General features: G+C 55.7%; 2 protein-coding genes across 9 annotated transcripts; one reads left to right on the top strand and one right to left on the bottom strand.

The window, feature by feature from the left end:
* The first annotated feature begins 57 nt into the window (after nucleotides 1–57).
* LOC130263580 (alpha-1,6-mannosyl-glycoprotein 4-beta-N-acetylglucosaminyltransferase-like) lies at nucleotides 58–13,749 on the top strand. Of its 5 annotated transcripts, XM_056511176.1 has the most exons (6): nucleotides 90–1,303; nucleotides 2,759–2,840; nucleotides 3,964–4,180; nucleotides 7,695–7,821; nucleotides 8,110–8,251; nucleotides 9,534–11,476. In XM_056511176.1, exons 4-6 carry the CDS (start codon nucleotides 7,714–7,716, stop codon nucleotides 10,673–10,675), a joined length of 1,392 nt encoding a protein of 463 aa, XP_056367151.1. In that variant the 5' UTR covers nucleotides 90–1,303; nucleotides 2,759–2,840; nucleotides 3,964–4,180; nucleotides 7,695–7,713; the 3' UTR covers nucleotides 10,676–11,476. The 5 variants fall into 5 exon arrangements, 4 of the variants coding, with proteins under 4 accessions (XP_056367148.1, XP_056367149.1, XP_056367151.1 ...); XM_056511173.1 differs by lacking the exon at nucleotides 2,759–2,840 and having other exon boundaries at nucleotides 58–1,303; XR_008842357.1 differs by lacking the exons at nucleotides 90–1,303; nucleotides 2,759–2,840; nucleotides 3,964–4,180 and adding exons at nucleotides 4,843–5,108; nucleotides 13,171–13,749 and having other exon boundaries at nucleotides 9,534–11,429.
* On the bottom strand, nucleotides 11,974–18,827 carry TMEM9 (transmembrane protein 9). Of its 4 annotated transcripts, XM_056511182.1 has the most exons (7): nucleotides 18,770–18,805; nucleotides 16,583–16,696; nucleotides 16,391–16,492; nucleotides 16,205–16,296; nucleotides 15,672–15,780; nucleotides 14,290–14,421; nucleotides 11,974–13,035 (listed from the first exon to the last, which is right to left on the bottom strand). In XM_056511182.1, the coding sequence occupies exons 3-7, from the start codon at nucleotides 16,481–16,483 to the stop codon at nucleotides 12,886–12,888; spliced, it is 576 nt and encodes a 191-aa protein (XP_056367157.1). In that variant the 5' UTR covers nucleotides 16,484–16,492; nucleotides 16,583–16,696; nucleotides 18,770–18,805; the 3' UTR covers nucleotides 11,974–12,885. The 4 variants fall into 4 exon arrangements, with proteins under 4 accessions (XP_056367157.1, XP_056367155.1, XP_056367156.1 ...); XM_056511180.1 differs by lacking the exon at nucleotides 16,583–16,696 and having other exon boundaries at nucleotides 18,770–18,827; XM_056511181.1 differs by lacking the exon at nucleotides 16,583–16,696 and having other exon boundaries at nucleotides 16,391–16,506; nucleotides 18,770–18,815.
* Between the last annotated feature and the right edge of the window lie 964 nt (nucleotides 18,828–19,791).

Raw genomic sequence — 19,791 nt, 5'->3', positions numbered from 1 at the left:
TTGAAGCTGCTGAGCTAGTTTGTATGTATATAACTTCTGGTCAGTAATGAGCAGAGCTGAGTGTAAAGCAGAAACTATTTGTAAACACACTTTTATGTAAAATTGACATTTTATGATTTGAAAGGAGTTCCCTGGAACTGTTCATTTAAAATCCTTTTGGTGCTAATCAAAGTGGTCCTGTGTTCTCTTGTTCGGGAAGAAGCAGGAGGTTTTGCTTTCCAAGAACTTTCCCTTTTGCTTTCTGGGAACAATTTGCAAACAAAATCCATGTTTGTTTTACTGCAGGAGGATTGTGTTCATGCACAGTGATATTTCAGTGTCTGAGAAGCAGTGAGCAAGACAGTAGTGATCAACAATAAACTTAATTGCCAGCCCGGCAGATCCGAGTTTAAGGGAAGAACAAGGCATAAATGATCAAACAAAGGAATTACTTCAAAGAGGCGTTGTAAGGCAAAAGTCTCACTTGAATGTAAAGGTATTCAAGTTCTCACACTAGTGTTTTTCTTTGAAAAGAAGATTTAAACTTTTAAAACCAGAAGCTGCTTTTCAGAGAACATAAACAGGGAGGGAGAGGAGGGGATGAACTAAAATGGCTGAAGCAGTGATGGAGGACTCGACTCTTTTCAAAGAGCAGTGTGGAAATCTTTCCTGTTGAAGCTGCTGAAGCAGCCACTGATCTGGTTTTTTACTAAACAAATTGATTTCTGTGAGGAAGAAGCAACCCTGAAACTTCCTGTGGCTCTGGGCTGACTGAGAAGTGAGGGGTGCAGGGGCTGGGTCTCTCAGGAGTGTGGTCTGACCAGAATGAACCTGGCTGGAGGTTTAATTGAACACGTGGCTCCCTGGGGAGGTGCAGAGGAGGTGCTGCAGGGCAGGGGAGCAGCTGTGCAGATACAGACCCTGGACTGAGCTTTGCTGCCTATCAGATACCAGCTCCTCAGTCCTACTGCACATCACATCTGGTCCCAAGCAGGAGGAACAGCACTTACCCATGTAGAATGTTCAGTGAAGTTCCTGAAGGAGAGGCAGTTCTGCCATCTTGGTTTGGACTCTCTGGTCTTCGTGGGTCCCTTCCAGCTCAGAACATCCAGTGATTCTGTGACCCCACATGACCCTGGTGTAGCTGCCCAGGAGGAGTTTCTCGCATGTGCCTCTGCCACTCTGTAAATCACCACTAAGGACAGCTGCCCCAACCTTGGACCTGTATTGGAGGCTCTTCACATTGACTTCATACACATTTGGGACAGCCCCTGCTTCACAGTTCCCCTTTCCACCACTGCTGAACGTCTGTTGATGGCACCAGGTAAGTTTTGAAGTTAAATTGGTTTAATAGAGATAAAAGGCAAGAAAAATGTGCTGTCCCTGTGCTCGTGGGGCTGACATGAGAGCAGAGCCTGGGCTGTGTTGTTTGTGGTGCAGGAGAGGCAGGACAGGGTTGGGGCTGGAGCTATGTGTAAGGGCTGCAGGGGCTCCATCCCCAAGGAGGCTGCTACAGGGCAGTGGGGGACAACAGTCTTGCTTTTGCTGTGGGATTAAACACCACTGAACTCAGGGGCAGGTAGTGAAGCTCAGGCAGTAAGATGTGGTCAGTTGTCTTGGAGGGAGGTGGCTGCTTGCTCAGAGCCTGGGTCTGACTGTGCTTCAGGCTGTTTCCCTGAAAACTCCCTCATGATGATGCCAGGGCTGTGTGGCTGATGATTGCTGTTTATGCAGGGTGGGAGCAGAGGGGTTTGGTTCCTGGCTCAGGCCAATGGCAGGGGCGTGGAGCAGGCTGGTGTCTGTGTGAGGCTGTGCCCTTACCTGTGGGGAGCTGCTCCAGTTGAGCAGGGCTGGGAGCAGCAGCCTGGGCCCTGCCCTGGCTCCTGTGCAGAGCTGCAGGACAGCTCCTAGGGCTGTGCATTCCTGCCATCTGGCAAAGCAGGAATACCTTCTGATCAGGCCTATGGCAAATGCAGGGGGCAAAGGTGCTTGGCAACTCCCAGGATTCCCTGGCTGATGGCAGGCAGTGCAGCCAGAGTGGGTGGCACAGGCTGGGACAGCAGGAAGCAGGTAGATGGGATGTTTCCTGCTACCAACAGACTTGCTAGGTTCAAATATGGGTATTTAGATACAGACAGATATCCCTAAGCCAGAGGTGTCCCTCCCTGGCCAGGCTTTTTCTAGGCTGAGATGTATAAATGTACAAGAACAATTCTCAGTCTTTTCCTTTACAAAACTTCTGGTGGTCCACAGCTGGAGCTGTGCTGATCAGCAGTGCTGGCAGGTATTGGGAACCTGGTCTGATCCATGTTGAGAGGCTGGGGAGTGGCAGGGATGCTGTGGAGGGGAATTCTGCCTCTGTGTAGATGTGCAGAAGGGTGCAGGTGTTCCCCTTGGTCCTTACCCAGAGCATCAGATGCTGAACCGTGGGCTGAGGTTTGCTCAGTGAGGGAGTAACACTGAAGCTCAGCCCTGAGCAGGGTATTTCCACCCTGGCCCCCGAGCCCAGCCTCTCATGAAGTTTGATTGCAAAAGAAGTCCTCTTCAGTGTCCTCCAGGGTGGGATGCAGTGAGTGCACCGGCAGGAGTGGCTGTGGTTTGGTGTCACATGGCTCAGAGGGGTCCTTGGGGGTGTGGAAGTGGAGCCCCAGAGCAGCATCACAGTGGCTCTCCCTGTGCTCTTCCTGCTGTGTGAGGCCCCATTCTACCTTTGCTTTGTCATGCTCCTGAATAATGGAAGGGCTGTAAACAGATCCTGCCGGGCTCTCTGGTTTCCTAGGGGAGACAGGAAGACTTGGCCACCACCCTCACCCTGCTCCTGTCCTTGTCAGGGATCCGGTGTCCAACAGGAGCTGAGCTGGGTAAGGCGAGGCCTGGGGGCTTGGGGAAAGGGGCTGGGCCCTGCTGTGCGTCTCCTTGTGCCTGTCCCATCCCAGTCCCTCTGCTTTGGCCCCAGCTAGGGGAACTGGTCCTCCCTGACCCCTGAGCTGGGTGTGCCTGTGCAGCCACAGGGCATTCTCAGAGCAGCCTTTGCACTGACTTCTTCAGCTTATTTTAAAAGCAAGTAAAAATATGCAAAAACCCCTCATTTCAGCCACTTCCCTGTTACCCCTAGTCAAATATTTTGACAGCAGAGTGTGTTGGGTTTGGGGGCCAGAGGGAAGTTTGAGCCTGGAGGTTTGAAACCTGGTTGGTTTTCTGGGCACTGGGGCTATGCTGTGGCCCTCACAGGGGGGCAGGTGGAGGGACCCTTTTTCAGCACCCAAACAACATTTGGGACTTGCTCCATAGTGTAAAGGGACAGCTGGATGAACTGGCTCAGCCTGGGTTTGTGGCACCTGCTTTGAGGGTAAGAGGACCCAGGATGTTTGCCTGGGCACTAGGAGCTGTGTCCTAGCTGAGGATTCCTTTCCTGCTGCTGGCAGGCTCGTGGATGTGCCTGGAGAGGGTCAAATCCTGCCCTAGCACTGCCCCCTGAAGCAGCCTGTGGGGGCCAGCTGGGAGTTTGGTGGCTCTGCTGCTCCCCTTGGCAGTGCTGGCTGTTCTTATGGCGGGGCTGCTGCACCCTGAGTGTTGGAGACGCAGGGCTGTGCTGGGTGTCACAGCCCTCCTCCTCTTCCTTTCTGTGGGGGCAGGAAGGACCAGGTTTCCTTCCTGTGCAGGGTGGAGGTCGGGGGCAGCTGTGGTGAGAAAAGCCCTCCCACAGTCCTTTCTACCTTGGGCCACTAAGCAGCAAAGCTCTGCTGGGCTGCACCATCCCGGCTCCCTTGGCCTCCTGGAGTCCTCCAGCCCCTGCCCAGCTGGGAATCCTGCACTGCCCCTGCTCCAGTGCAGGTGGGGTGTCCCCACTGAGCCCCTGGGACCTCACTGGGGCAGAGTGCTGCCATCCCACCATAGGAATGTCAGGGTTTAAACCCAAATGATGTAGGAAAAGTGAAAGCCAGCAGATGCAAGAGCCTGGGCATGTCTCTTCTGCCTTCCCAGCACCATCAGCTGCTTCCTGCCCTACTGGATCTCTCTCACAGAGGTGGCCCAGGCTCCATGTGCTCCCGTGGGGAGCAGCTGGGGCTGGAAGTCGTCATGGGGGATTTGTAGAAGACAGAGCTTGGCAAGAGACGTGAGGCCTCCCTGAAGGTAGGAGCGGTCCAGGCCAGCAAGGAGAAAGGGGAGTGGGATCCACACTTCTGTGTGAATCAATAAGGTGGGTGGAATGGAAGGGAAGAAGCTTCCTCTCCATTGGGATGCTATGGGTGAGTTGCTGTGTGGGAAGGAGCTGATCTGGTTGGGAGCTGGGGACAAGCAATGCAGTTGGTGACTCATGGATGCTCCAGAACCATGTTCCTGCTCTGGGTCCAGAGGGAAGGGAAGCAGTGGGAGAAAAGGCTTGGAGGGTAGAGGGGCTGGGAACAAAGCGAGCCCTGGAAGAGCCCTGTGTGGGTTCATTGGTATCAGAAGGGGCTTCATTCCCAGCCCAGGTGTGATGCCCAATGCTCCAGTGAGGAGCTGGAGTGTGTGGGGAAGCTGTCCTGTCCTGGGGCTGGGTAGGATCCAGGTTCTGGATCCTAGTGGGGAAGCTGTCCTGTCCTGGGGCTGGGTAGGATCCAGGTTCTGGATCCCAGCGTGCCAGCTGGGCAGTTCTGGCTCTGCAGCCCTAGAGGTTTTAGCCACCTCAGCACAAGAGCTGGAAAATAAATGGGCAAAAAGCTGTGCCAGCTCCGTGTCACCAGCTCCTGGCTCAGTGAAGTGGCGGGTTCGTGCCAGATTTTGGGATGCCGGGGCTGCGCAAGAGCCCCCAGCGGGGTGTGGTGCTGCCCGGGGGACTGGAGCTGCCTGTGAGGATGGGGTCAGTGGGTGGGACACAGCTGGTGCCATCGTAGGATGCCCGTCCGTGAGGCTGCCGCAGTTCCCACGGTGGGCTGGGGGCCCTTGGCTCGATCCACGTGGGCTCCCGCCGGCCTGGCCGGTTCTCCGAAGCTCCCGGGGCAGAGGCCGCCGGCGAACGCTCCTCCTCTGCGGGAGGCAGGCAAGGACTCGGGGTGGGGCTTTGCCGAGCGAGAATCCAGAGTGCGGCCAGCCCGGGGAAGTTGCCAGGGCCGAGCACCCCGGAGAGGCGAGGCTGCCGCCCACCCGTGAGTCTGTGCCATCGGTGGGAGCCATCTCCTGCTGCCGTGGGAGAGGGTGCCTGGGGACCCGGGGCTGAGGGCAGGGGGCTGGGCTGGGGGTTCCCCAGCTGTCAGCGGTGGAGACAGGATCGGGGTAGGTGCCCCTCGCTGCAGGGACCCCCTTGTTCTGTGGGACACCTGAGTTGTCTGAAAGCTTTGGCCCCCGGAGCCTTGTGCTGCTGGAACAGGGAATCCCTGGGCCAGACACCCACGGACAGTGGGGCCAGACCCTGGCCTGACTCCCGGGGGGCTCAGGAGCCCCCATCCCACACAGCCCCTAATGGCCACAATTTGCCCACGGGGGACGCTGTAGTGCCACAATTGGCAGTGTCCCCCACCCATTTCTGTGCCAGGTGCCATCCCATCTCTTTCCATCCCAGGGACCCGCAGGGTGGGGCACTGAGCTGTGCTGCAGTGTTTACCCTCGTGGGTGACGCAGCTGAGTCTGTGCCTCCATTTCCCCCAGCATGGAAAGGCTCTCCTGGCAGTGGGAAGGTAGCCCTGGCTGTTTCCTTCTCCCTGTGCAACCAGCCCTGCTGTCCCCAGTGCCGGCGGAAGCAGCTGGAGCTGCCTGCACACCGGGAGCTTCCTCGAAACCTCGTGGGACTGAGGCTGGGAATGGAGTGTTCTTCCCCTGCCCTGGACTGTGGCTGGGGAGGAGTTTGGTTCTAAGGAAGTGGCTCTCAGCTCCTCCTGGCCAATGTCCCCACAGGAGGGTGGCTTTTGGGGACATCTGCTGGAGTGCTGAGCTGTGGGGAAGGTGCATAAGGTGCTTGGAGCGGAGTGTGGGGACAGGGATACTCTGTGGAGGCACTTTGAGCTGGAGCAGGAGGATGCTGCACCCCTGGCTGTGCCCACTTACCTGGGCTGCTTCATTCCTCCATGGAGACAGAAGTCCAAAGTCCAGTTAGTGGGCTAATTATGGGGCTGCTCTCTGTACCTTCTGTTCTGTGTCTGTGACCCCTGTGGCCTGTAGGCTGCCTGCTCCGTGGGCGAAGCTGCTGCCTGTGAGAGCAGGGGTGCTTAGCAGCATCTTGTTTTCAATGCAGGATGGGCCGTTGGCAGCCACACATTCCCCAGCAGCCAGAAAAACCATTGGCCACCCAGAGTGGCCAAATGCCTGGCCGGGCATGTGGCCAAGCCTCGCCCTTCCCAGCTCGCCTCGTGGTCCTGGCTGTAGATCTCAGACGTCCAGGCTTGCAAATCTACATCCAGGGTGGCATCAGTGTGATGTCTCCATGTCTCAGACAGATCCCTAATGCTGCTCCCCACCCTGAGCTGGTGAGGTCCCCACTGTCTCCAGAGCTGTAAGGGATGGTGAGGCCCCACTCTCTGCTGGGGACAGCAGAGACTTTGAGCAGCTCCAGGAGCTGGTTGTCTCTGCCGGCAGTCAGTCCTGCCCCGCCTGGCAGCACGGCTCTGTGGCTCCAAGTGTTTATCTCCGCAGTACCGCCGTGTCCCTGGGCGGGGTCAGCGCTCCAAGGACGGAGCGGCTGCGGAGCGGATCCGGGGCCCCTGCTCAGCACCAGTCTCTTGAGGAGCTGACAGCCCCCACCAAAGGACTCCTGGCCACAGAAACTGGAGGGTTCTCCTTAAAATAAGCCCAGCATGCGCTCCAGGGCAGCGGTCCCAGAGGTGCTGTGCTCCAATCTGTGGGGCCCAAGGGTGGGCTCAGAGCATCCTCTGCACAGCGGTAGTCGGGGCAGCCAAATGTTTAGAGCACAGTCCTGGGAATCTCAGCCTTGGTTTGGGAAGGCTTAGGAGGACTTTTCCTCCACGTTTGCATTCAAGCTAAGCCAAGACACTGTGAGCAGTTTAGATGGGGCTGAGGATGTTTGCCCTGTCAGGCTGGGCACTCACCTGGGCTCAGCTGCCTCTCTTCCAGGGCAGCACTGTCATATTTATAATGGAAAAAACACAGGAGCCTTTTAGCTTCCTGCCACACCTTTGCTACAAGGTAAAATATCTCAAGGTCACTGCAACTTCCTCAAAGGTGACACTGTCCCCTCAGGGACGTCTTTTGTGTCCTACCAAGCAGGGAATGAGGCTGGGACAGTGTGAGCTGGTGCCTGTCTGGAGGAAGGTGGGAAGCTGTTTCCTCCTCACAGTGCTGGAAGAGCAGCTGGGCCCATTTGACACCCAAGTGTTTTCCACGGCTTGGTCACAAATCCTGGAGTGTTGGTAACTGGTCCTGGGGTGTCCCCACGACCCAAAAGATTTTCGTGAGGTGCTGTCATCTGCATTTCTTCTGCCTCCAGCTCTGGCGTGCTGCTTGAGGTGTCCCAGGGCAGCTGAGGTGTCCTGGGGCTGGTTTGGGGGGATTTTATATCTGGTTGATTTTGTCCTGGTCAGGTTGGGGTGTCCCTGTCCCTGCCTACCCAATGGGGACAGTGCACAAGTGTCCCCTGATGCCCCATGGCTGCCCTCAGATGTGATGTGGGTGCTCGGGGCAGGGGGGCAGTCCCTGGGGTGTATCCAGGTGCTGTCCCACTGTCCCATCCAGGGGGTGGTGGCTTTCCCCAGGCTATGCCCTGACATGTCCCCTCTCCCCAGGCCTCAGCCAGCAGGGGCCATGCGATGCTCCCTGAAACGCTCCCTCACAGCTCTGCTCGCTGCCTCCTTCCTCATCCTCCTCTTGCTCCTCTATGGGGACAGTCAGCAGGAACAGGATCTCCTGGAGGTGAGTCCCCAGCCAGTGATGTCCCACTGGAGAGGCCACTGGAGCATTCTCTATCCCTTCCTGCCCCACCCAGACCCCAGCCTCAGCTCTGCTCTTTTCCCTGCCCCATGTCACCCCCAGCTCTGCCTTCTCTCCCTGGGGTTGCCCTGGGCAGCTGGACCCCCCTGAATCCTGGAGTTGGGAGGGCAGGACAGGGGCTCCCCTTCCCTTCTGGGTCCCCCTGTTGTGATTCCCCCTTGCTGCATGGTGCTCTGGGATGTGACCTGATTGCCTTGGGCTCCCATGCAGGTGGAGCTCAGGGGCCTGGCTCCTGACAGGATCCTGCTGCAGCCAGAGGGAGCCCAGCGCATCCTCAGGGACACAGCTGAGCTCTCTGCACTCCACAACGTCTCCTACCAGCTCCTCGCTGGCTCCCCGGCTCCCCGAAAAAGTGAGTTCTCCTGGACCCCCTGGGTGTGTCCAGCCTTTCTGGGTGGGGACCTGCCCACTACCTCCTCCAAAACCTCCACAGCCTTTACTGCTCGCTCTGGGGATGGAGGAGTTGGGGAAACTCCACGTGCTCCATGCAAGGTCCAAGTTTCTGCACCTTGGGACTGGAGTGACCACAGGTGTTTTGGGCTTCTCAGACCTCTCTGGGGAGGGTTGCAGAGATCTAAGGAAGTCAGGAGCCTCTCTTGAAATGGAAAATGTAAACTCCCTCCCTCTGAATTATTACAATTTTGAAATTAAGGGGCTCTCCGGCAAAGATAGGGGAATAGGAATAACTGTTCTTTACTAGGAAAATTAAAATACAGTAATTAAAAAAAAAACCACTGAGTCAGAACACAACCTGACACCCCATCAGGTCAGTCAGGGTGTTGGCAGCAGTCTGATTAAATGGTGGCTGCATCCTCCTGCAGTGACAGATGTGGTTCTGTTGATGCAGTGGTCCTGTAGAAGGGTGTAGTTTTCTTCTGAAGGTCCAGAGGTGGTGTAGATGGGCCTGGTCTTCCTCTGGGAATCCAGTGGAAAAGGCTGCTCTGATGTTCCAAATGTCAGTTTTTATCTGGGTAGGAAAGGCTTGGCTCCTCCCCTGGCTGGAGCATCTCCCAGTGGGATGATGGAATTTTATCAGTCATGCCCTGGGACTCAATGGCCATTAACAGAAGATATCTCCCTGGAGGGAGAATGGGCTGTGGAAAAGATAAAGAGCATTCCCCCACCTGGTTTTAGCAGCTGGCCCATTAAAAGAGGATATCTCCTCCAGAGTTATGAGGGATAGGTCATGGAAGAGATAAATAACACTGCTCCACCTGATTTCAACAGATGGTGATAGAATACATACTTCTGATTACTGCTTGCATTGCAACCTAAGACATGCAGTCATACCAATAAGCCATTCTTGCATTATAGACTCTCTCTGCACTATTACTTGCCTGGGTTTGGCTTTTTTAAGGTGTTCTTCAGGAATATTTCTTCAGAGGAGCCCCTGCCTCCTCAGCTTGCCTCTTGCTGACATTTGGGCCAATTTTGGGCTCCTCCTGAGATGCTGAAGGCTTCAGCTTCAGGAAGGACCCACCTGCCTTAGATACAGGTTACAAACAGCAGTGCCCCTGCAGGCTGGCCATGGGAAAAGGTTTTTGGAGCCCTTTCATTACATCTTGCAGGGAAGAACATCATGTGGTGATCCAGGTCACCCCTCTGCCTGCTCATGCCTTTCCTGTGCCTTGCAGAATTCCTGGCAGTGGGACTGGCGTCCGTGCAGAGGCCACGTGGCTTCTACCTCCCGGCCACGCTCCAGTCCCTCTTCAGCCAGTCCACGGAGGAGGAGCTGCAGGAGATGGTGGTGGTGGTGCACCTGGCTGACACCGATCCTGGCTGGAACGTGCGCGTTGCCGCCACCATCGCCCAGAAGTTCGCTCGCCACATCCTCCTGGGCCAGCTCCTGCTGATCCACGCTCCCCCTGAGTTCTACCCCAGCCTGGAAGGCCTGAAGAGGAACTTCAACGACGCAGAGGAGCGGGTGAGGTTCCGCTCGAAGCAGAACGTGGACTACGCCTTCCTGCTCGCCTTCGCTGCCAACCTCTCCTCCTACTACCTGATGATCGAGGATGACGTGTGGAGCGCCAGGTCATTCCTGACGGCCATCCGCAAGGCACTGGCTTCCCAGGAGGGCTCCAACTGGGCCACCCTCGAATTCTCCAAGCTGGGCTACATTGGAAAGCTCTACCGCTCCAGTGACCTTCCTCGCCTGGCTTGCTTCCTCCTCCTCTTCTACCAGGAAATGCCCTGTGACTGGCTGCTGGTCCACTTCCGCCAACTGCTCACCCAGAAGGACGTGATCCGCTTCAAGCCATCCCTCTTCCAGCACATGGGCCTCTACTCCTCCTTCCAGGGCACTGTCAACCGGCTAAAGGACGAGGATTTCCAGGCCGATGCCTTGGATGTCCCGGACAACCCGCCGGCATCCCTGTACACCAGCATGTCCATCTTTGAGAACTATGAGCCCCTCAAGGCCTACAGCTCGGCACAGGGCTACTTTTGGGGCAAAGACCCAGCAGCTGGCAGTACTTTCTCCATTGTGTTCCAGCAGCCGGCTCGAGTCAGCCGTGTCCGGGTGCGCACGGGCTCCGCGGAGCGCCCGGGCGACTTCCTGCACGCAGGGCTGCTGGAGCTGGGCCAGCGCCGAGCCCGCAGCCGGGACTGCTCCTCCTACATCCCTGTGGGCTCCTTCAAGAAGGGGATCCTGGAGCAGCAGGGCCTGGAGAGGGTCCTGCCCGGGCCCGTGGAGTGCGTGAGGATCCGGGTGACGCAGGACCAGAGCGAGTGGCTCATCATCCAGAGCATTGATATCTGGACCACAGCAGGCATTTGAGCATAACCCCTGTGGGACGATGTCAAAGCAGCTGGATTTGGTTCTAAGAGATCCTTTATTTTTCACTTTCTCTTTTTGGATAAGAAATTAAGTTATTGACTCCCACTGCCCTGTGTCTGTAGAGATGGGAACCACTGGTGTGGGCTGTGGATGGGTCTAGGAGCGGGGTTGTGCTCAGGATGTGCCTGCTGGGGACTGGCCCAGTGAGCCAGAGATGGGGCACAGGAAGGGGAAGGGGCTTGGGAGTAGTAGAAAACCTTTCCTCTTGGGGAGGATGATATATAAGGCAAAGCTAATCAGCTAATTAACTAACCAAGTAATCAGGCAGCAGTATTTTTTGCAGCCTCTCCACACTTTACCTGCTTAAGTTTTCTAATCTTTTCCCAAAACTCTTGATTTTTATCTCCCTCCTCTCTGATCCCATTTCCTAGCTGCTCCTGGAGGGGTCAGGGGAAGGTCTAGGGCTGCTGCTCACCAAACCCCTCACCCTGCAGGCTCAGCAGGTTGGCGGCAGCCCTAGCTCCCAGTGGTGCCCAGCCATTTCCCAGTGCCGATGGGGAGCGACGGCCACCAGATGGACCCATCGGCCCGGCCCCGGCAGCGCCTCCAGCAGCGCTGCTTGGTCCCGCCCTCCGAGGGAAACATCAGTTCCCAGCGACCTCATCTCGTGTTCAGGCGGGATTCACACGGAGAGGGAAGGACAGGCAAGACAGGGTTTCTACAAAGGGGAGGAAGGCCCAGAATTGAGCACCAGGTAACAAAGATGAGCCAAAGAAAACATGACCTTGGTATAATGTGAAACTCTGGGTTCTTTTTAGCTTAGTGAGGTGCTGAAGGGTAACTGGGGTACACACAAACTCCCAAAAGCTGCTGTTTGGGTTTGGCTGGCTGGGCCAGCTTGGAGGGCTGGATGCTCCACTAGCAGCTGCTGGCCCCAGCATGCAGGGCAGTGACTGGCACCTCCCCCAATCAGGCTTTTAGCAGCAATTTCTCAGCTTCCTGCAAAGGGAAGAATTCCAGTCTTCCCAGATTTCCCATGGGATAGGCCAGAGAAGTCAAGTCACTAAGCTGTGCCAACCAGGACTCTGGTCTGCCCTGGTTCCAAGCCTGGCTCTCCTGGAGCAGGACAGTCACTGTCAGCAGGGAGCAGTGCCAGGGACCCTCCTGCAGTGCCATAACCACAGCTCTGGCTTGAGGAGGCATCAGAGCTCACCTGCTGGGCACTGGGAGGCAGATGGAGAGCCCCAGACCTGGCATGTTGAGATTTTTCCCCTGAAGAAAAAGCCACTCAGGTAGTTGATCTTTGTCTGCATTTAATACAGATGTGCTACACCATAAACTCCAAATGTTTTCAGTGGGATCAGTACGCATGGCAGAACCACTGCTGCTTCCTCCACACAGCCCAAGTACTGCCAGAGCTCTTGGAGTGTTCTGAGTGGCACAAGTGTTCACTTCCCAGGGCCCTGACAGGTGTTTCCAGTGCTCCAGGAGAGCCTTTGCCCCAGTTCTCTTGGACAAAAATGCTGCTGCCCACCCTGGGAAAACACCAAGGGTCACCAGTGTGGGTCCAAATGGAGAAGTTTCACCCCAGGAGGTTTTTATCTACTGGTAAAGCACGAAAGATATGTAAACCAGCTTTTTACCTGTTGGACTCTTACAGATGTAGGTACTAACAGGTTTTGTGATATTCACCTGCCCAGAAGCAAGCTGCAGTCTCAGTTATGCTGGTGTAAACCTGGACAGACTCCAGAGATATGGGAATCTCTCCATTTACATCAGGATAAGTGGAAGCAGCAGTGCCCACTGGCAGAAGCCCCTTCTCCTTTGTTCCTGTGCTGCACACATGGCTCAGCACCACAATGTCCAGGGACCATCAGTGCACACTGGAGGAGGAGGAGGTGGTTGCTGCATCCTGGAGAAACATTACATAATTTATCCCACATTAAAATTCCCCCAGTTTTTTATCCCAGGAAGACTCAGCCAGCTCCCAGTGCTCCATTCCCAGCCCCTGTCCCTGCTGGGGTGGGCTGATGGAGTTGTGTGTTCAGCCGAGCTCCATGTGGCAGCCATAGCCCGGGGCCAGCACAGCTGGGCAGGGGAAGGACAGGGGACACTATCAGAGAAGCCTTTGGGGCTGCTGCTCCCTCTGGAGCCGGTGAATCAGGGAGGGTTGGAGGTTCCATTCCAACGCTGGGCAGAGCCCACAGAGCCTAGCTCAGCATCTTGTGCCGGTCGAACACCGTCTTCCTCTGCTCCTGCACCTGCCGCTTCCAGCGCTGCTGCGCCCCTTCCACCCGCTCCAGCACCGTGTTGGCCCTGGCAGCAGCCAGGCTGGGCACTCCGGCCAGGGAGCGAGCGTCCTGCAGGGAGAGGAGTGGGGCTGGAGAGCAGGCAGTGCTCAGCCCGAGCACAGAGGGACGAGGGACTCGGGAGAAACTGCACCTCAAAGAGCAGTTCAAGGTCTGAGCTGTTCTGATGAAAAACCTCCTTTTCAGAGCTCCTCAACACCAGCCCCCAAGCCCTTGCTCTTGGGAATCACCCATGACTCCAGATAAAAGTCCCCAGGAGAGGAACCACACAAAGCATAGAGCTCTGCTGGAAATCCACTCTTGGGAGTCTGCAAGGAGCCACAGTGCTGAACTGAACGACATCCCTCCACTAAAATCAGGCTGACAATGCATGAAGATCTATCATGGCACAGGAACAAGGCCTATCCCAGAGGACTTGTATGCTGGAGTGAGATAAACCTCACCTAACACCAGGCATTTATCATGCACATCTGGATCTACATCTGAATTACTGCTGCAGAGCAGGGTGCAAACCCGTGACTGGGATACAATCTCCTCCTGCAGGACCTTCTTCTTGAGGAGAGAGAGAGGCAGTGGATGGACTGTGAACACTGGAGCAGCTGCTCCTCACTTACACTGGGGTATGAAGGAATTGGGCCAAATAGTTTATACTCACAACAAAGTACAAATATGACAATCCAACCCAGTGCTGCAACTGCATGAATTTTATGCAGCAAGAAATTGGTCCTCCCCCAGAACAGGTGTGTGACAAAAAGAGGGAAAGAGTGGCTCTTTCTTTGTTACTGGGTCGTAATCATTTTGCCCATGGTTTGTGCGTCAGCATTCCTCTAAACGATGGGGTTTGAATGAAATTGTGCTCTGGGGAGAAGCACAAGAAAAATCAGCCTGGATATAACCCAGTGCCTAGCCTGAGAGCAAGATCAAACAGCATTTCATAGGCCAGTGTTTTAAGTGTCTAAAAGATGTTTCAGCCAACACTTAAGCTCATCCTCCCTGGAAGTTCAGCACTACAAAATTTCACTTGGGACACTGCACAAACAGGATCTGACTTTTTGTTCCCTCTAGATGGATGAACCAAATTCAGGCCAGTTGCTACAAAGCCCCCTCTGCCTCTGAGGGCACGGCTTGCCTTGGGCTCATTACACAGAGCTTTGAATATTCCTTGTGCTTGTGCATGACCTGCAGAGATCTGAGTCTAAATGTTCACCTGTGTAAGTGCCCCCAAAGCAGCAGTGCTGGTCCCTCACTGCATCACAAACAAGCAGGAGGTTTGTTTCCCTGTGCCCCATGCTCCTGCCCCCTCACCTCGCTGTCCTCCTCGTTGTGCAGGGGCTGGGTGTAGGGGTCTGGCTTGCGGATCAGGGGGTCCACGAGCACCAGGAATGCCATGTAGAGCAGCAGAGCCCCCACCACCGACAGGTAGATGATGATGATCACCTGCAGTTGAGGACAGCACAGGGGGAAAGGATAAGAAGTGTAGATAAGAAGCACCACAGAGGTCAGGAAGGTCCTTTGCAGCTGCCTCTAATGTGTGGTCTCTTGTTCTCACTTTACTCACAAGAGTCTCTTGCTCTTGCCTGGAGGCCATGGTGGTGCCATCACTGCACAAACTGTGCTGATGCTCTCACTATGCCAACAGAGGGCATGTTCTGCACATGAAGGACAATGAGATGGGGCCCTGGTCAGAGATGCTTGGTACTGTCACACATCCCCAGCAAGAAGACTGGGCTCCCACACAGCTCCTCACTACCAGGAATGCCATGGCTCGGACACAGAATCACAGAAATCACAGAAGTCAGAGAACCCCTGAATTTCTGAGATTGGAGAAGATGTCTGAGATCATGGAGTCCAACCTGGGACCAATCCCTACCTTGTCATCCTGCCCAAAGCACTCAGTGCTACATCCAGTTGTTCCTTGAACACCTCCAGGGTGTTCGCCAGGGATAGTGACTCTACCACCTCCCTGGGCAGCCCCTTCCAGTATCCAACACCCTTTTTGTGAAGAAATTCTTCCTAATGTCCAACCTAAACCTCCCCTGGTGCAGCTTAAGACCATGTCTTCTTGTCCTGTCACTGGCTATCTGGGAGAAGAGGCCAATCCCCACCTGGCTGCAGCCTCTTTCAGAGAGTTGTAGAGAGTGAGCCCCTGGCACTGCCACCGTGTACTTGCTGTGACAGTTTTCTCTTTCTGAACTCTTCACCAGGAACCCAGGTGTGGCAGTGCCTGGGCTGCTGTGGCACAGCAGGGCAGGGGGCAAGCAGTGACTGCAGCACCCTGGGCTGCTGTGGCACGGCAGGGCAGGGCACAGGCAGGGACTGCAGCACCCTGGGCTGCTGTGGGTCAGCAGGGCAGGGCACAGGCAGTGTCTGCAGCACCCTGGGCTGCTGTGGCACGGCAGGGCAGGGCACAGGCAGGGACTGCAGCACCCTGGGCTGCTGTGGCACGGCAGGGCAGGGCACAGGCAGGGACTGCAGCACCCTGGGCTGCTGTGGGTCAGCAGGGCAGGGCACAGGCAGTGACTGCAGCACCCTGGGCTGCTGTGGCACGGCAGGGCAGGGCACAGGCAGTGTCTGCAGCACCCTGGGCTGCTGTGGGTCAGCAGGGCAGGGCACAGGCAGTGACTGCAGCACCCTGGGCTGCTGTGGCACGGCAGGGCAGGGCACAGGCAGGGACTGAGCTCAGGTACCTTGATGGTGGTGGTGCTGCGCTCCTCGTACTTGCACTCGCACAGCAGGCAATAGGCCTCCACGTCATTCCCGGGCACTGGCATGGGCTCCACCACGTGCAGACAGTTGCTGCAGCACAAACAAACCACAATCAGCAGCAGCACAAGGTGAAACCAGTGCTCTGTGCAAGGACACTGGGGTGACTTTGTCTGTGTCCCAGCCTTCCTGTCAGGCTGATAACACTGATCTGGTGTTAAGAGCTCCCCTCACAGCCTAGCACAGATTGACTGTCCCAGTGCCTTTTGCAGGGATCCAGTCCAGGTGGAAGGGATTGGAGGGCACACCCTACATCTGTGAAGACCAGTGGCATCCCATACCATCCCAGATTCCTCAATTTCTGTTTAAAAAATGTCCCTAGCCTGGGTTGAACATCACCCACCAAAGCAGCTCCCTCGCAGAAACAGAGGCAGGGAATCCCTTCCTCAGCACCAGCTGGGAACTCCAGAGCTTGGCTGTCAAGGGCCGCCCCCCCAGGCTGGTCCCACTCACTCACCAGTCCTTCTGGGACACATTCTTGTTGTAGATGTGCCCGCTGATGTTGCGGTACGGGGGGCAGATGCACTTGCAGCGAATGTCCTCAGAGCTCTGCAGGGCACAGCAGCCATGTGAAGGAGGGGACATGGCTCTGTCCCCTCACACCCCACCCCTGCTGTGCCCCACATGGCTCAGTGTCACCCACCTTGCTGGCCTGTGCTGGGGGACACAGGACACAGCCCAGCAGTACCAGCAGCAGCACAGGGCTTGCAAAGTTCCGGGAGCTCTGGGCAAACATCCTGGGAGCCTGAGGGAACAAAACTCACATACAGGATAGAGCATCTCAGCTGAAAGCAGCCACAACAAGGTTGTCAGAGATTTTTTTTGGCCCACTTGCCTCTGTTTTGCCCAGGAAGAAGAAATTTGTTCCTGAATCACAGCTGATGCCAAGCCAGAAACTCCTGGAAGCAATCCAGGTCCCAAGAACATTCCTCTCAGGAGAGGTTCTACCCTATACAAGAACACATCCAGACTACCCCAGCTCTGCAAAAATATTGCTGACTTCCTTACAACTGGACTTGCCAAAGACCTCCTGTTTCTCTCTTACTATCCTGGAGCCCAGCTACAGGTATTTTGGTGCTGACAGTTTTGTTCAGTAAAAGACACAGAACTAGGAAAACCATGGAGCAAGAGTGACCTAAAGCAGTACACTGGAGCCTCCCTGCTGCACTGTCATGAATGGTAAATCATTCATCTTCTGACATTCAAAGTCTTGCTGGTGAAAGGAATGATGTCTTTTCCTGTCATGAGCTATGGGAAAGGGATGGAATATTCCTAAGTATTCTAACAATTCCTAAACCTCCTTTATCTCAAGTCACCTGTTCAGTAAATCCTGATTTTAAAATTACTTCAAGCTGATAGCTTGGTGAATTCATTAACACCTTTTGCTACTATCACAGAATAGTCTGAGCTGGAAGGGACCCTAAAGATCATCTTCCAACCCCCATGTGTGTGGATAAAGTTGTTCCAGAGACGTGTGCTTCCACAAATCCATAAGATTATAATTTACCCCCTGTGCCACAAAAGACAAGATGGCCTTGGCCAGGTTGGTGTTCACCCTTAGAGAGAAAAGGTGGAGCAGGTGTTGGGGACCTTGGGACAACATGGAAGAGCTGTTTCAGCAGAAGAAAGGGAATGGAATTTACACCTTCATTAAACAGTTCTCAGGTAATCCCACAGCTTATTCCAGATCCTTCTACTCCATGACCTGACCTGAGTCCATTGGGGTTTAAATCACTGCAATATTCCATCACCCTTTGCTTTATCTTATGTCAATACCTTAAACTGGCATAATGGATTACAAACACCAAGTTCCTTTCTTCTTTATCTAAACAAAACATGAGCAACTTCTAACAAGCTGCCAGACGGACAAAATGCATCTCAGTCCTGTCACCTCATCCCACGATTTATTCAGGTTTGGCACCACTGTTTCAAAAATCTCCTCCAACAATGGTCCTTTCCAGGGAGACTCCCCTGTACATCAGAGGTTCAGATCATCATCACAGATCCAGGGAACAGGACCGATCTGAGCTGCCCAGTGCACGTTCCCCATTTTAAGTAGGTCTGGACTTTTGTCTGAATTTTTAACACAACAATGAGGCATATACCTGGAATTCAGTTTTAGCCTCTCATAAATGTCACTTTTAATAACAGTAGGGAAAAACAAGTGATCTATTATACCATAAACAAAAACTTGGAACGTGGGCAGAGTTCATGCACCATGAACTGCAGAACACCCTCAGCCACACAAGGGATAATTAAGGCATATTTATCTCCAAGTTTGACAGCAAAGGGAAACGTGCACATATGCCTTAGAGCTATTTTTTCCAGACCATCAGCCCAGCCCATGGCAGCCAAGTGGCGAAAGGAAGTTGCATGCAGACCAAAACCCACCAGCGCAGCAAGCCCAGCACAGGGTTTGAGGTGAAGTTCTCAGGGGGCTGTGAGTGTGGCAGCTCCCAGGATGAGCCCCCGAAGGAGGCTGTCCAGAGCAGCGCTGCACACAACCACTCCATGCTCCTTCTCCCTGAGAGTACCCAATAATCCCTCGTCTTCAACCTCCCTATCCCTGGAAGTGTCCAGGGCCAGGCTGCACGAGGCTTGGAGCAGCCTGGTCTCGTGGAAGGAGTCCTTGTCCATGGCAGGGACTGGGACTGTATGAGCTTTATGGTCCCTTCCCACCCAAACCATTCTGGGACTGATTCTGTGAACATCACACTGGAGCCTTTCTAAGACTCCGGCCCATCTCCCCTCCCGGATCTGTGCTCGAACCACCCCCGACATCGACCCGGACCCAGGGTAGGGCCGGACCCCTCAATTACCGCCGAAGGCCCGGATGCTCCCTCAGCCCTCCAGAGGCTTCCACCGCCCCATCCCACCCGGCCTCCCGGGACGCCTCCGGCAGTGCAGGCCGCCGCCGAGCCGCGGGTCCCGCACAGTCCCGCTGCGGGTGCGGAGAGCGGAGCGGGGCCAAGGCCCAACGGCCCCCAGGCCCCGGCCATAGGTGCCCCCACCGGCCCCTTACCTGCCCCTCGCTGCAGCCCCAGCGCGGCCCCGCCCCAGCCCCGCCCCGGCCCTCCGAGCGCGCCCATTGGCTGCGGAGCGTGACTCCCGGTGACAGGCACCAGCGCTGGCCAATCGGAGAGCAGGCAGCGCAGCCGGCTGCTGAGGGTGGGCCCGCGTCCCGCAGAGCGGAGCGGCCGCGGTGGCGGTGGCGGCAGCGCGGGTGGGCGGATCAGGGGCGCTGCCATTGCGGGAGGTGCCTTCGGCGAACGGGGCCCGGCGGCTCCCGCTGGGCTCCCCGCGCGGGGCAGCGCCGCCCGGTCCCAGGGACACCCCGCTCCTTCTCAGCCCCTTCTCACCTCCCTCACAGCCCCTTTCTCCCCTTACAGCCCCTTCTCGCCTCATACCTAGCTCTCTCTTCATGGCCCCACTCCCCCTAATGGCCCCTCTCTTCCCCGTTCGCCTCTCGCACCCCGCTCTCCCCTCATGGCCCTGCTCTCCCGTCACGGCCCCCTTCTCTCCCAGTCTCCGTTCCCTTCTCGCACCCCGCTCTCCCCTCATGGCCCCGCTCTCCCCTCATGGCCCCGCTCTCCCGTCACGGACCTCCCAGGAGGTTCCATTCACAGCTGGAGGGATTGAAGATGTCAGGAAAAGTCCACAAACGCCAGAGATTTATGTCCAAAAAGGAGACGGAGGAGGCCTGCAACTTTATTTGCGTATCAAGAGAGAGTCCACCGGAGCACACGCCCACAGGGTTTTATCTTTCGAAGTTTGGGAGGGCACAGCCTCCTTTGATCCCAAACTCCCGGGCCCACCTCGTCCTCTTCCTTTCCCCCTTGGCTGAGTACTGGGAAGGTACAGCCTTCCCGAGCCGCCTACCCCAAGTCCCCCCTTGAACCTTATTTCACCCCGAAGTTCAGGTTTGTGCTGAACTTGCCTGTTTCAGGAGCCAAGCTGCAAACCTGCTGCCCAAAGTTTTAAAATGTCCCACACTGCTCCATGCCTTCGGTATAGGAATTACTGATGTAAAAGTGCTTTCATAGT

Source organism: Oenanthe melanoleuca, chromosome 26, assembly GCF_029582105.1.
Source record: "Oenanthe melanoleuca isolate GR-GAL-2019-014 chromosome 26, OMel1.0, whole genome shotgun sequence".
Lineage (NCBI taxonomy): Eukaryota > Metazoa > Chordata > Aves > Passeriformes > Muscicapidae > Oenanthe > Oenanthe melanoleuca.
This window is presented reverse-complemented; position numbering and strand designations above follow the sequence as displayed.

Excerpts from the sequence above, each read along its gene's own strand:
- LOC130263580 (XM_056511172.1), top strand. The coding sequence starts at position 4,858 with ATGCCCGTCCGTGAGGCTGCCGCAGTTCCCACGGTGGGCTGGGGGCCC. Across the intron at positions 7,822-8,109 it reads AGGAACAGGATCTCCTGGAG|GTGGAGCTCAGGGGCCTGGC; the intron begins GTGAGTCCCCAG and ends GCTCCCATGCAG. Across the intron at positions 8,252-9,533 it reads CTCCCCGGCTCCCCGAAAAA|AATTCCTGGCAGTGGGACTG; the intron begins GTGAGTTCTCCT and ends TGTGCCTTGCAG.
- TMEM9 (XM_056511179.1), bottom strand. The coding sequence starts at position 18,746 with ATGGCCGGGGCCTGGGGGCCGTTGGGCCTTGGCCCCGCTCCGCTCTCC. Across the intron at positions 16,493-18,566 it reads GAGCATCCGGGCCTTCGGCG|GCTCCCAGGATGTTTGCCCA; the intron begins GTAATTGAGGGG and ends TTGTTCCCTCAG. Across the intron at positions 16,297-16,390 it reads CCCCAGCACAGGCCAGCAAG|AGCTCTGAGGACATTCGCTG; the intron begins GTGGGTGACACT and ends TGTGCCCTGCAG.